Here is a 13,991-nt window from a genome sequence, read left to right as displayed (position 1 = left end):
AGCAATGCAGGAATTGGGCTCATTTTGTTTGAGTCTCATAAGTTCAAAAGGTTTTAACTGCCAAGAGATTCAGGTTTCTGAAGATTTTCGGTGTCCTGCTTATTTTTAATAGGTTCTCATTTAGTAAAATAATAAAAACACATGATTAGGTGAGTTACAAAATTGCTAATGTGAAATCCAGGTTCTTTTCTAATTGAAATTTAACACCTCTTCTTGGCCATGATTAATCATATCTTCCAGCTTTTTCTTACCCTAAAATTCTCTTCTGCATATTTATATCCTCTTCTAGCATTGGCTTTTTAATACCCTAAATCTGGTATGTTTTGATATGCAGGATAAGATGATAAATTTGTCCATTCTTTCCCTTCTTATGATTGGCCATATTGTGAGTTAATGTAATTGCTTTGTGCATGCATTTACACTGAAGAAAGTTTGATAGATACAGAAGAAAGAAATTCTTTCAGCTTAATGTGAAGTAGGAGAAATTTGTGATATTGACATATGGAACGCAGAGTGAATGCACTAATTTAGTTGACCAGGAGGTGACAAGTTACCAGCATTCGCTGATCAAGGCAAATAAGTCATGTGAATTACACGATTTAGGGTATAATATTTTGTGATCATAGTGAAGCAAAATTGACAGAAGATAATAAAACTTGATTGGTTCTTTTCGATATACAGATTGGATTGTATGTGGAGGTACATATTGTTAGGTACAACTTTTCTAAATCCTCGAATTATCCTTCAATAGAGTTCAATGGGACTCTTTTCTCCCAGTTAGTTGGCGTTGATTCAATACTGCATCTCCTAATATCCATCCCTGCATATATATATATATATATATATATATATATATGGTACTGCTTCAATGTCATGGAAAACTTGGGTTGTCAAACAAGATAGACTTTCATAGAAAGATTATCACCGATAATTTGTTTGAGTTAGGAAAAGTACCCTTCACATATGTATTCCATAATGATGCTTTATTTTCAACAACATAAGCTGTATGCTGGAGGTTGTTGTATACCTAATAGGGAGATACCTGAATTTGGTTGATCAAATGGTTGTAAAGAAGAGGGAAAGAAGAGGGAAGGAAGAAGGGGCATTAAAAAAACACAGTCCTTAGGTTCCTAAGAGATAGTTTAGGTGGCATTTTACATGTACACTTGCACAGGTTATACTTTTCTTTAACACTTGAACGTAAACTGTTTGTAATATGAACAAAAGTGAAATGCACAGAGTTCTCTTAGTATTTGAGAAAACCCTAAAACCACGCTATCTGGTGCTACTTCTAGGCTTCTAGTGCATCATTTCATTAAGGTCGAGTAGCCCCAGTATTTTCAAGGTTCAACCAGAATATAACCAAAGTATTTGCAGAAGAGCGGGACATTAAATAGGTATAGGGCATTTAGCGTTTGACAAAAAGTTGTAGGCAGATACAAATTCTTGACAATGTAAAGATCAAATCACCTTCATAATTTAGTACAGCTTAAAGATCAAAACACCTTCCTGATTTAATACAGCTTAATTTAATTTACTTTGTCCTTTGGCCTTTACTTTGGTCATTCCCTTGAATGCAGAAAGTTTCAGGTATAAATAGATGTAGCTTGATTCTGATTGAGCCTTTGTTGATGAGCTATTTCTTGTCCTTAACGTTAATTTCAATGCTTTGTTCTCATCAAATTCATGGTATGGAGATACTCTCTGGAAGACCATGTTTGCATATTACATTTTCTGCTTGAGCAATTTGCCATATCTCAAATTATTTCAGGTTGTGCTTTTGCCATGTACAATACAAATTGACATCGTGTCTTCTGTTCAAAGAATTTTGGTTTTACCTAAGGCACTTATATATCTGAAATTCAAAATATGACACTTGTATGCAGTTGCTTTCCAAAAATATTGGTCATTTTTTCTTTTTTCTTTTTTGTAAAGTGGGAAGGTTTGAATTCGAGATCTATCACTTACACCCTCTCTCGAACCACCTAATCCATCTCTCTTCCAAGGAAATCTTGGTCTTGAATTTAGTTAATGCAATATATACACTTCAACTTCCTCTTCCCTTCAACTGTCCGAATTACAACTATTTGGCAAGGCTTGCTTGCTTCATTTGATCTAAATTGCAGAGAGAGAAATTAGGCTCATGCTTTTCTTAGTATGGCAATTTTTACCAAGATTTTATATATTAGTGTAACACGTGTCTCCTCATTATCACTAGAACACATAATGTACAATGAGTGTAATACCAAATATGTAACAAAGTATGTAGAATTGATGTTACACCATCTTCATATTTTGGGATATCTTTTAGTCAGGACAAGATATTCTTTACTGTCTTCTTCTTTTCTCCGGGCAACAAAATACAGAAATGATGATACATATATATACATATACATATATAAGTTTCTTTTAGTTTTCGTAATTTCTCTACCCATTTCGTAGGACCTCAAAGCACTTTGCACGGTATCATAATAGTATCAATTATTGTGCATGGCCAGAAGAACATAAACTTGCTAATTAGTGCCCGATTAATGCCCTAAGCTCTAAAGGATTGGCTCTTCAACAAAACTTGAGAAACCAAGCAGAGCAATGCAATTAGGGTAATTCCACTTCTTATAGGGATGAACTACATTTTCCTCTGCGATCTGAATATTTGATCCAATCCATGCATTTTTAATTGTTGATGCTAAAAATGTAAACACTTTATATATTTACTTTTCAAGAGTTAAATCTTATTTATTCAAATTGTGAACACTAGTGACTCTTAATAATAGTTTTAAAAGCCAATGGTTATGATCTCTCTCAATCAATCTCTCTCTCTCTCTTTTTTTTTGGTGTATATGTTTGACGAAAGTAGGTGCTGTTAGTGTCTATGACCTTGAACCTTGATTAGTCTCCTAAAAGATCATATTGAATTGCATGTCTATAATGACTTGATTCCGTTTGGATTCAAGAGTTTTTTGAAAAACTATTTTTGTCTTTCAAATTTACAATAATAAACTATAAAAAAGAACTTTAAAAACAACTCAAGAAAATAACACGTCTCAAATACACTCAAATAAAAATAAAAAAAACCCCCTCTTTCTTCTTTACCTGTCACACACCACCACCCGCCGCCACCTCCCCTCCATCTTCCTTCTCCCTCTTCTCCTCCCCTTTCTCCTTCCTTTCTTCCTCCCCCTTCTTCCCCCCCCTCCCCGCCCAGCCTCTCCCACAACTCCCCTTCCCTCTCCCTCCCCTCTCTGGTCGCTGGCCATAGCAACCAGATTTGATCTAGTGGCCGTGACCAGATCTAGTCGTGGGCGGCAACCAGAGAGGGGGGAGGGGTAGGGGATTGCGGGATTGGGGTAGGGAGGAGTAGAGGGGAGGAGAGGAAAAGGGAGGAGGAGGAATGGGGAGGAAGAAAGAGAAGGAGGAAAAGGGAGGGGAAAGGTAGGCCTGTCAACGGTCCGGGTCTAGACCCGGACCCGGCCCAGATCCGTGAAATTATTGCGGGTATGAGTAGGGATTTAATTCCGTTATCCGAACCCGGATCCGGATCCCTTTTTATCAAACAAAAAAATGGGTCGGATACGGAATATAGTATTCCGACCCGTATTAGACCCAGATCCGGATATAAATGGATTAATAATTTAAAATATGTATATTTATCAATATAATTTGATTAGGGCGATGTATTTGAGTAAAGTCAATTTGATTTATTTTCATATTTGGTTTTTTTTTGTATTAGTTAGAAATTAGTGTACAAATATATTTTTTTCTCATTTTTATTAAAAATTGTAAATTTTCATAATTTTTTTTGGGTAAACCCGGATCCGGATCCGGAACATAGAGTAGAAGGCCCGTCGGGTAAACAGGTCGAATTCGGATCCAATTTGGTATGCCGGGTCCGGGTCCGGAATAATGAATTCCGGTCCGTTGACAGGCCTAGGGAAAGGGGTGGTGGAGTGGTAGGGTGGTGGTAAAAGTTCTATAAAATTTTAAAAATATCTCATTAAAATTTTAAATCTTAAAGATATTCTAAAATATATTTTTAAAAACACCATTAAAAACATCTACAATAAAAAATTTTCACATATTATTATAGTAAAATATATCAAAAACAGCTAATCCAAACAGATTTATAATTATTTCACTAATGCTTGTGGACATTAATTAGCAGAAAATTACGTTACCGTTTTGCCTAACAAAGGCCATCACACCATCCCATGAGCAGCTCTACCAAGTACTATCGGGCATGTTTGAGGACATTGAAGTAATTAAACCAACACCATACTCTAGTTTTGGGATTAAATACCTGATAAAAACATAGATTGCTCAGGCATAAATTTGTATTAGCAATTTGTTAGTGTTTAGGCGAAAAAACATAGATAAAAAAAAGGCAAAACAAACATAGATAAAGTTCTGAGTCATAGGACGGGATTCTCTCCATTACTTTTCTCTTCATTTATCTATATATTTTTTTATATTTATACATCTAAATTTTTCACAATAATCTATTTATGTCAATAATTTTATTTTCACAAGTAGATCAATTTGCACAAAACATTTTGATGGTGCAAAATGGATCAAGACTATAATGAAAGCTTTAAAGTTTGATTCAACGATAAAATTTAAACAATTTAATTTCAAGTTTCATATATACTTTAAACAATTAGAGAATATAATGTCAATCATTTTGATTTTCAAAAAATAATATTATATTTATATTTATATAGGTGTAATGGAAAGAAAATCCTCCCCAATTAGTGGAGAGGAGCCTAAACCCCGAGTCACATGTTTTGAAAAATAACAGAAAGGCCAGGCAACTGATTCCCCTTTCTACACAGATCCAAAGGGATATTATTAAAAAACTACAAAGAATTCATCGTGTGCCCGAAAAGCAGGAGAAAAATATGATGCTTTTTATGACTCTATGGCATCAGAGGCTATTAAAAATTCCAAACTTTTGAAACCTTTTGTAGCCAACTCACCTTGTTGTCTCATTCAAGGTGGTTTGGTGCAAATGGAGGAGGAGCATGTTGCAATCGTACCTGAAAGTTCATGATCAATATATATATATATATATATATATAAGATTTATATTGCATCTTGTATATCGTTTTTTATATTATGTGTAGGATTCACAAAATTTTGTTCTATAATTACACGTTATTAAAAGTGAATTACGCCGTATGCATATAAAGTTATATCTTGTGCATATTGCACAAAATCTGCCCGAATGTTTTCCTGACAACCGCTCGGCCCTGTGTCCACAGAAAATCTATGGCTATTCCTTTACTAGTATTTTCCGTTTATTAATTAAAAAACTTTTATTCTATAAGATCTCCACTAATAACAATAGATACATCAAACATGCAACAGTGACAATTCTAAAAATTCATTAGATCTAACGAAGCTGAAAAAAAATGAGAAGAATTACATTCATAATTTTTAAATTTAGACAAATCACCAGCACCCCATTGAATATCAATGTACCTCATCTCTCTGAAGTATGATAGTCAATTAGTTTAAGCTATAATTATAAATTAATATTTTGACAAAAAGACTTCAGAAATCTCATATTTCAAGGACATATTCAAAAAACTCTTAGACCTAGAGAAAGAACAAATCAAATTTTTTTTAAAAAAATACCAATGGACATTATGTGCAACTTTGCCATGTTTCATAATTCGTGCATCATAATGGTGCATATTTTGAGAGGTGACTTTTCCGGAACGTAAAGCGCATCAGATGCGTCATTTTTTGGGGTGCCTTTAAAATATTATATTATAACATTATATATGAAAAACTTGTCACTATAGTAGATGTATTTTTGGATATTTTTAAAATTAAATATTTTGTTGGACTGTTTTTAAAAATTTATATTTTGTTGGAGTATTTTTTTTAAAAAGTTTCTTCCCCAAGGACCCCAACCCACCACACACAACACCGCCAACTACCGCCAACTATCACCAACCCCCCTCTCACCTCCCTCCTCCTCCTTCTGCCTCTCTCCCCTCCTCCCTCCCTCCCTTTTCCTGCCACCCCTTCCACTGTCTCCCTCACCCCTGTAATCCCTCCCTCCATCCGCTTCCTTTCTAGTCGCAACCAAAAAGGTCTCGGCCAGTAGCTGCAAACTTTTGGTCGTGACCAAGTCGCAGCCAGAAGAGAGGGGATCTCTGGGGAGTAGGGAAAGAGAAGAGAGGGAGATGGAGGAGGAGGAGGGGAGGAAGAATGAGGAGACGGAGGAAAAAGGAAGGAAGGAGTGGCAGTGATGATGATGGTGGAGGAGGGATATGGATAGTCATAGGTGGTGGTGGTGAGAGGTAGAAGAAAAAGCAGTAGGATTTTTTTTTTTTTTAATTGTATTTGAAATGGTATATAGGTGTCTTTGGCGGTATTTTTGAAGCATGTTAGTGTGACATATTATTGTCTATAAAAAACTTGTCTATAAGAAATACTTCAATCCCAGCAGAGCCAAGATTTTAATCGTTCCATTAGCTGCCTACCTAGATTAATAGGGCTGCAACTAAATCCAACCCTTTAACAATTAGTTTGGCCTTAATTTTTTAGAATTGTCAAAGCTGTTTGAATGTGTCAAGTGGGTGAATATTATGACACTGGTTAGAAAAATATTTTTTTATTTCTTTCTTTTCCGGTTTTACGTTTGAACTTTTACCTATCTTTGACCTGATCCTAATGAATCAGGTTTTGAACACTGGAATAACTGAGCCTCAGAAGGCCCAAACACAAAGGCTTTAAGAAAACGAATCCCACGCCTAGACATGGCAAACAGTTAAGCCCATAATAGTCATATATCTAATATGAGCAGACTAAAATGAGTTAAGCCCATTTTGATACCACACAGATACGCAATGAATCCCAATTTGAAATATATTTTTAAACTCCATTTCTCATCCACTATATTGTAGATTCCTTTTTTTTTTTGTGTAAGTAGGAGGTCTTGCAATCCCTCCCACCTTATCACCCAACCCAATTTTTTTCTTTTCTTAGATCTGCAATATAGATTTTCTAAGTATATAAGTTAGTCTACAGTGCAAATTCATGGCATGCCAAACCCTTTTTTTTTTTTTAAGAGAAGCAACCAAACCAAATTTCATTCAATTCGATACAGAGTTGAGGGTAAAAAAGGATGAAATCAAAGAGATGACATTGTCCAATAAATTCATAAAATGTCATAAGTAAAGCAAGTAAAATTGTTCAAATACCGTCTCATATTCTGACAAAACAAAAAAATCATGAAAAATGAATCAATGATACAATTTCCAAAAAGAAAAATTCTGCATGAATTGTTACATTTAGAAATCAAATGATATTCAAAATCCCAGCACTTATAAGAGAAAAAAAAGAAGAAGAAAATGAAAGCAATAATATAAATTAAAAAAATAGCAATAATATAAATAGAAAAAAGAAAAAAAGAATCAAATATAAACAAAACAAGTATTAAAAAAAGTTCTTTTTTTTAAAAGAGAGAGAGAGTAGCAACAATAATGGGTTCCAATGGAAACGTCATGAAAAAACAAATCGACAGATCCAAATTTCAAAAATAATTGTGTATGAATTGTCACAATTAAAAATCAAATGATATTCAAACTCTGAGTGATTATTAGAGAAAAAAAGGAGAAGAAGAAAATACTAGCAATAATATTAAAAAAAATAATCAAATATTAAAAAAAATCAAGTATCAAAAAAAAGAAGTTTTTTTTTAAAGAGAGAGAGAGAAAGAGAGAGAAGAAGAAAAATCACAACAATAATGGATCCCAATGGAAACCCAAGTACTGTCCAAGCATTATCATTTTTTTGTTAGTAATTTTTGGGATTAATTCTATCCTTAAGCCCAAGTAATGTCCAAGCATTATCATTTTTCTGTTAGTTATTTTTGGAATTAATTCTATCCTTAAGCCCGTCCCGTCAAAATTTTATTCGCATTATCATTTTTTTTCAGGTATTTTTGGGATTAATCCTATCCTTAAGCCTATCCGGTCAAAAATTTACTCAGACATAAATAACTTATTAACTTGAAATTACTTGTCAACACTGTCTTGAGATTTTTTCCATCCAACTCATTGCCACCACTATTTGCATCACACCTATAAATCGAAACAAAATACTACAAACACGCTTGCGCCTTGATTCGTACGCACAAGCTGCTGCCCAAATTCTTCACTCAACAATCCTGAACAGGCCCGGCCAGTGGACTCATTCGCTACCCGGAAGGATGTTGGCTGGTGAGGTTTTGCAAGCACTGGAACCGCTAGTAATGTGGTGGTTGTGCTCTGGGCCATAATTCTTGGGTTGCAGCTGGCCTGGAATAAGGGATGGAAAACAAAGTGACACCGGAGACTACGCGTAACATTATGTTATGTTACAACTCATGATGTTTATGTGATTTTTAATGATCCTATTTTAGTAATTGATAAGTCTTTTCGTTAAGAACTTTTTTCTTATAGTATAGATAGGAAGAATCAAATTCGAAATCCTTCAGTTATACTAACAACGTTCCTCTTCCGAACCACCCTACTCATCCCTACTCCAAAAGTTAATCGAGTCTTTGGCCCTTCGTTGAAATCCAAACCAAAAAAAAAATTCTTTTGTGGAATTATTTGAGTTTGTCTGTTTGGTTGGAAGTAAAATGTTTTCCTTAGGAAAATATTTTCCATGAAAATCATTTCCCTTTCATCATTTTCAGGTGTTTGGTTAGTTTATTGAAAATATTTTCTTACTTCATTTTTCTGGTGTTTGTTTAACTTTTGAAATATTTTCACTTTTATCTCTATCTTTACTTTCTACACATTATAACTACATACTTCTTCCCATGCAAAATAAGAAAATTTATCTCATTGTTTAACTTTAAAAAATCTTGGAGAAATGTATATATGAATAAAAAATATCTCCTTAAGCAATAAACAAATTGCTGGCCATTTAGTGTCAAATATCAATCACATGCAATGCTTATTGTGACATATATCTTGCACTCTCACTGCTGAAAATTTCTCTAGAAAAGAATGTCCCTATTATACATAATTAATTACTAGCATAGGATGAGCAGGATGAGGTTTTTTTTTTATTTTGAATATACTAGGGGGAGGGTTGGGTTGGGTGGTACGGGGGAGGGAGTGTAAGGAAGAGGTCTTGGGTTCGAGTCCTCCTGTTTACACTAAAAAAAAAAGAACATACTACAAGATGTTTTCAGTAAGTTTGGAACATACTACAGGCGGGATGCATGCATTTCGGAAAACAACTTCAGTAAGTTTGGAAGGGAAGTTGTTTTCCATAAGATGAGTGAAAATATTTTACATAGGAAAATGTTTTCAGTAACTTTTGTGCAACCAAACACGGGAAATTAGGAAAATATTTTCCTGGAAAACATTTTCACCCGAAACAAACGGACCCCAAGTGTCTGCACTTTGAACTACTCTTAACAGTCCTCAAAACCGTCTGAAATCTTTGATATTGATATCTTCAATTATTATTCAATTGTTTTGTAAAGGCCAATTGACCTATATATGAAATAAGATAGCAATCCATGTTAGAGATGAAGTTCCACATGACTAAGGTTTGACAGCGAAATCTGGCTATTTTAGCTCTTTCCTACCTGCTCCCAAATGCCAATAGTATTTCCATCTAGAGTTTGCAGAAAGTAAGCAGGAAAATTGCATCTAAATAAACCTTTCACATTCATGAATTGAAGGGCTAGGAGAATAAAGGAATTGCAGTGAAAATTGACCTTTAAAAGAGAAGCAAGAAACACTAGAGGTCCTAGAGTACAAACAACATGATGAAATATCTGGAAATGCTTCTTTAAACGTTGATATCCACAATGCAGCAGCGGACAAATGGACATTAAAATTGGGTTTCGGATAATGATGGCTATATAATTGTCCAATAAAATAATGCACGCATGAGATGAAAGCATTAAGGAATGAATGCCAAATTTGCAGCATTCAAAAGCGAGTCGCAGAAGACACAGCAAACAGGCAAAGAGAGAAATGCCACATTTTTGTCTTAGTGCAATTCACCAAAATATGCAAATGGAAATTCAGAGAGATCATTTTGGCTGGAAACATGAATATCTATTTTCACACATAGCCAACCAAACCCCACCCCCCCCCCCCCCCTTTTTTCTCCTTTCCCCAGGAGCCCAAAAAAATAGATAAAATCGTTCTGCAAAACTAACAGCAGAAACCAAAAAGAAAAAAAAAAAAACAAAAGGGTTAACTACATACAGCTGAGCACAGAAAATGACATGAGAGCTGCAGATCCGAAGCTGGAGGAAGACAGACTTGGGAAACAAAACATAAGGTTCGTCTAATCTGGCATGAACCTCCTCATTTACCAGGAACTAATGATGTTTGGCATATTTAAGATCCTGGAGAATTTGCTACACGTGGAAAATAAGAAAATCACTGTCCCGATAAGCAAAACAAAAACCACAGCATTGTCCTTTTTTGCTGTGGTAACTCAAGGAAGCACAAGCAGTCGGAGACTATAGCAGCACAAGTACATGTTAGCATCAAAGACAAGATTCGCATAAAGCAACTAAGCTATAATGTCAAAGAGTTCTCTATGTTTTCACCAATCCTTGTCCAAGCTCCAGAATAAGGAGTATAATATACTAAAAAAGAGCACAGACAAAGACAAGATTCATGCACAAGAAAGATCCCCAAGACCCTAACAAATAGGGCAGATTAAAATCTATCAGTTAAAGAAGAGAATCAATAGCAGATAAAAACCTAATACTTTAGTTCCCAGGGGTAATAATGGAAGAAGAACAAGGGAAACAGGAAGGAAGAATAATGCAAAACCCTATATAAATATGTACAAGTTCAAAATAAGGAAAAGTTAGAGAGGTGTTACACCTCCTTTACCCCAGTTTTATAATAAGCAATGAAAGCCAGTAAACCACGATCTATATATTGTTATTTTTACAGAATACAAGTTGCCTAGGTTCACCACCTAAAGGTCACATGTTAAATGATGCTAGGATTGTGTCTTCAATGCTTTCCTCCAAATTAACTGAGAAAGGAAACCATTCAGTTCGCACACCTCCCATCCCTTATATCACGCACAGGAAAGTGACAGGAGAGAACGAGAGAGAGAGAGAGAGAGAGAAGGAAGTCAGTCCATCCTTCCCATTTTCACATGAAAATGGTTTGCTACTGAGAAATCAAATGAAGAAACAGAAAATGAAAGGAGGAAAGAACTTCTTGTGCATACACAGAATGACAATGAAAACAACACACGTACTGAAAGATGGTGGAACCTGCAATTGCTGAAATATGCCACTGACTGAAAGCTATCACAACCTAAATAATGAGCACTGACACCTCGATAACATACCCATAGGAAGGGCCATACTTCACTAAACAGACAATCTTTTCAACAATGTTTAGCCTCCACTAAACATTTCGTTTCATAGTTATTTCTGCCAAAGTATTAGACAGGAATATTGATTCCTGGCAGGGAGAACACTCCCTAAGCTACAACTATTACCTAGAATAACTTAAGCAAAAACTTCTCTCTTCTAACTAGAGGGCTAAACATTTGGCTTCATAGTTATTTCTGCCAAAGTTTTAGACAGGAATATTGATTCCTGGTGGGGAGAACACTTGTTAAGCTACAAATATCATCTAAAATAACTTAAGCAAAATCTTCTCTCTTCTAACTAGAGTTATTGCAAGGGCTTGCAGATTGATACTCTTAAGCAATTTCTGAAATTTCTAAAACAGAGAACTTCAGCAATTCAGGGAAACTCCATTAATTGACCTTGAGGCATAACTGCAATTAGCACCTGATCAATCCCAATCTACCAGGAGTTTCAAAGATAGCCCAAGCAATGTAAATGCAAATACACATCAAATTAGGACAATATTGGATTCACATTCACTTAATTGCATTTTTAATCCAAGGAGAGAGAAGGGGGGGGAGGGGGGAGGAGGAATGCTCAATGATTACTTGGTAAATATTCACGGATGGCTAACAACAGAAGTAAGTCTATGCTTAATAGGGCTGACTTTAATCTGCTACACTCAAATTTTCCCCCAGTCCTCGCACTAGCCCTTCAAATCTGTAGCTATAGAAACCACCTCACGTACAGCGTTTTGAGCCGTTTATTAAATGCTAAAGCGCATGCTCCTAAATGTCGAAGGCAATGGGCATATTTTAGGATGAAACTGTCGAACTTTCAACTATCAATGCGCTTCTTGTGGACACTATAGCTGCATTTTCTACAACTTCAACAGTAAGAAGGCAGTGGGTTCGCCAACAAAATGCACTAATTTAGGAGACGATTAAGAAAAAAAATGGAAGTAGATTCATGTGATTAATAGATTAAGGAGACACTGTAAGCATTGAGCAAAGCTTGGGGGGGGGGGGTGAGGAGCAAACGAACTTAAGCCAAATAAGCATATTCAGAAACAAATGGTATTTTAGGAAAAAGCTTTATAGGACAAAACAGGACAGTCTACACTAAGTACTTTGTCATTAAAATAATGAAGAATGAATGCTTCGAAGAACCATGGAGAAGTTTAATGGCACTAATGATGCTTGCAATTTCGTTGGAAAAGAAGAATACTACATCTGAATCTACTGAAATCACATAGATTCTTGGTTCCAATCCTTTGGTTTTTATTTGTTGACATCATGCTCTTCTGCCATTTGTTCTTCGCTAACCTCGGTCCCCCAAAGGGCATTACCTCCAATTTTTAACAAGTCGTCAACTGTGACTACTGGCAATCAGACAGGAGATGAAAAAAAAATTGAGTCTTTACAAACTTCAAGCAAAAGGGAAGTGCTAGGTGCTGAAGTCAAGATATGTGACATCCCTAAACACCCTCCCAAAATCCACACTAAATTGACTCAAAGTTTTGACCTAAACTCATTTAATTATGTGACATCTTCTTCTTTGGACTCAATCTTGTACATGAAAAGCTCAAGAGTAAACTATCTGCAGCAGTACAGAACCATTCCATCTAAAATAGATCCAATTAAGGAATTCTTCTTCTTTAAACTGCATACAGCAACTATAATGCTCAAGAATAAACTACCTACAACAGTGCAAATAGTTTTGATCTAAATCCATATCAGCTATTCTCTTTTTCTTTAGACTGGAAAATAACTAAATATGCTCGAGTGTAAATTTCTTATCTGCAGCAGTAGAAAAATTCTGATTGGTATCCATGAAACTAGGCAATATCTTCTTCTTTAGGCTGCATAAATTGCTCAGAAATATATTATCTACAACAATACATAAAACAGCACGTGTACAAAAAGTTAGTCTACATATTCAAGTGGCAGGATTATGCTCGACCCAAAAAGAAAAGAAGACGAAGAAACAATTCAAGCAGCAGAAAATACTTAAATCAGTCAAGATACTCAAACTCATCCTCTTTCAAATGTGCAAAGAACTTGACCGGCCCCTTTTTCCCCTCAACGTGCTCCTCCACAAACTCCACTTTATACGGCAAATTAGCAGAAATTTTCTTGCCCTTATGCACTGCAACATACTGCTTCAAGAACCCAATTCTCCCATTTAAATCAGTCTCCGGAACTTTCGGAACATGGTAAACTTTCAATGGAACTTTTACCCTAACTCTGGCCCCAAATTTCCCTTGTGCTTCAGCTGCTTTTTCATCATAAACACCATCAACACTATCCTTGCTGTCTGAATTTGACGATTTTACTGAATTGGAGGATGTCTCTGCAGCCTCAACTACTGTAGTAGAACTGGAATCTGAGGAACATTTGATGGGTGCTGTACAATTTCTTGAAGGGAATTTGATCCTGGCAAAAGGGTTGTCTAAAGATGGGATTCTGGGAGATGGGATGATGAGAGAATTGGTTTTAGAGATGGGAATGTTAAGAATTGAAGAAGAGAAGAAAGACGAAGAAGTAGTCATGTTTTTTTTTCCCAATATTTTTGAGGTTATGACCTATGAACTAAGAAGAACTAACGAACAACAATGGTTGGATTTTTCTTGGTGCTGAAT

The 13,991-nt window shown here is 35.4% G+C and overlaps 1 protein-coding gene across 1 annotated transcript; it reads right to left on the bottom strand.

The window, feature by feature from the left end:
• Positions 1 to 13,178: 13,178 nt before the first annotated feature.
• Positions 13,179 to 13,991, bottom strand: LOC113760822 (ferredoxin-thioredoxin reductase, variable chain-like). The gene has a single exon (XM_027303556.1). The coding sequence runs from the start codon at positions 13,899 to 13,901 to the stop codon at positions 13,365 to 13,367; it is 537 nt and encodes a 178-aa protein (XP_027159357.1). The 5' UTR covers positions 13,902 to 13,991; the 3' UTR covers positions 13,179 to 13,364.

Source organism: Coffea eugenioides, chromosome 2, assembly GCF_003713205.1.
Source record: "Coffea eugenioides isolate CCC68of chromosome 2, Ceug_1.0, whole genome shotgun sequence".
NCBI classification, from domain to species: Eukaryota; Viridiplantae; Streptophyta; class Magnoliopsida; order Gentianales; family Rubiaceae; genus Coffea; species Coffea eugenioides.
This window is presented reverse-complemented; position numbering and strand designations above follow the sequence as displayed.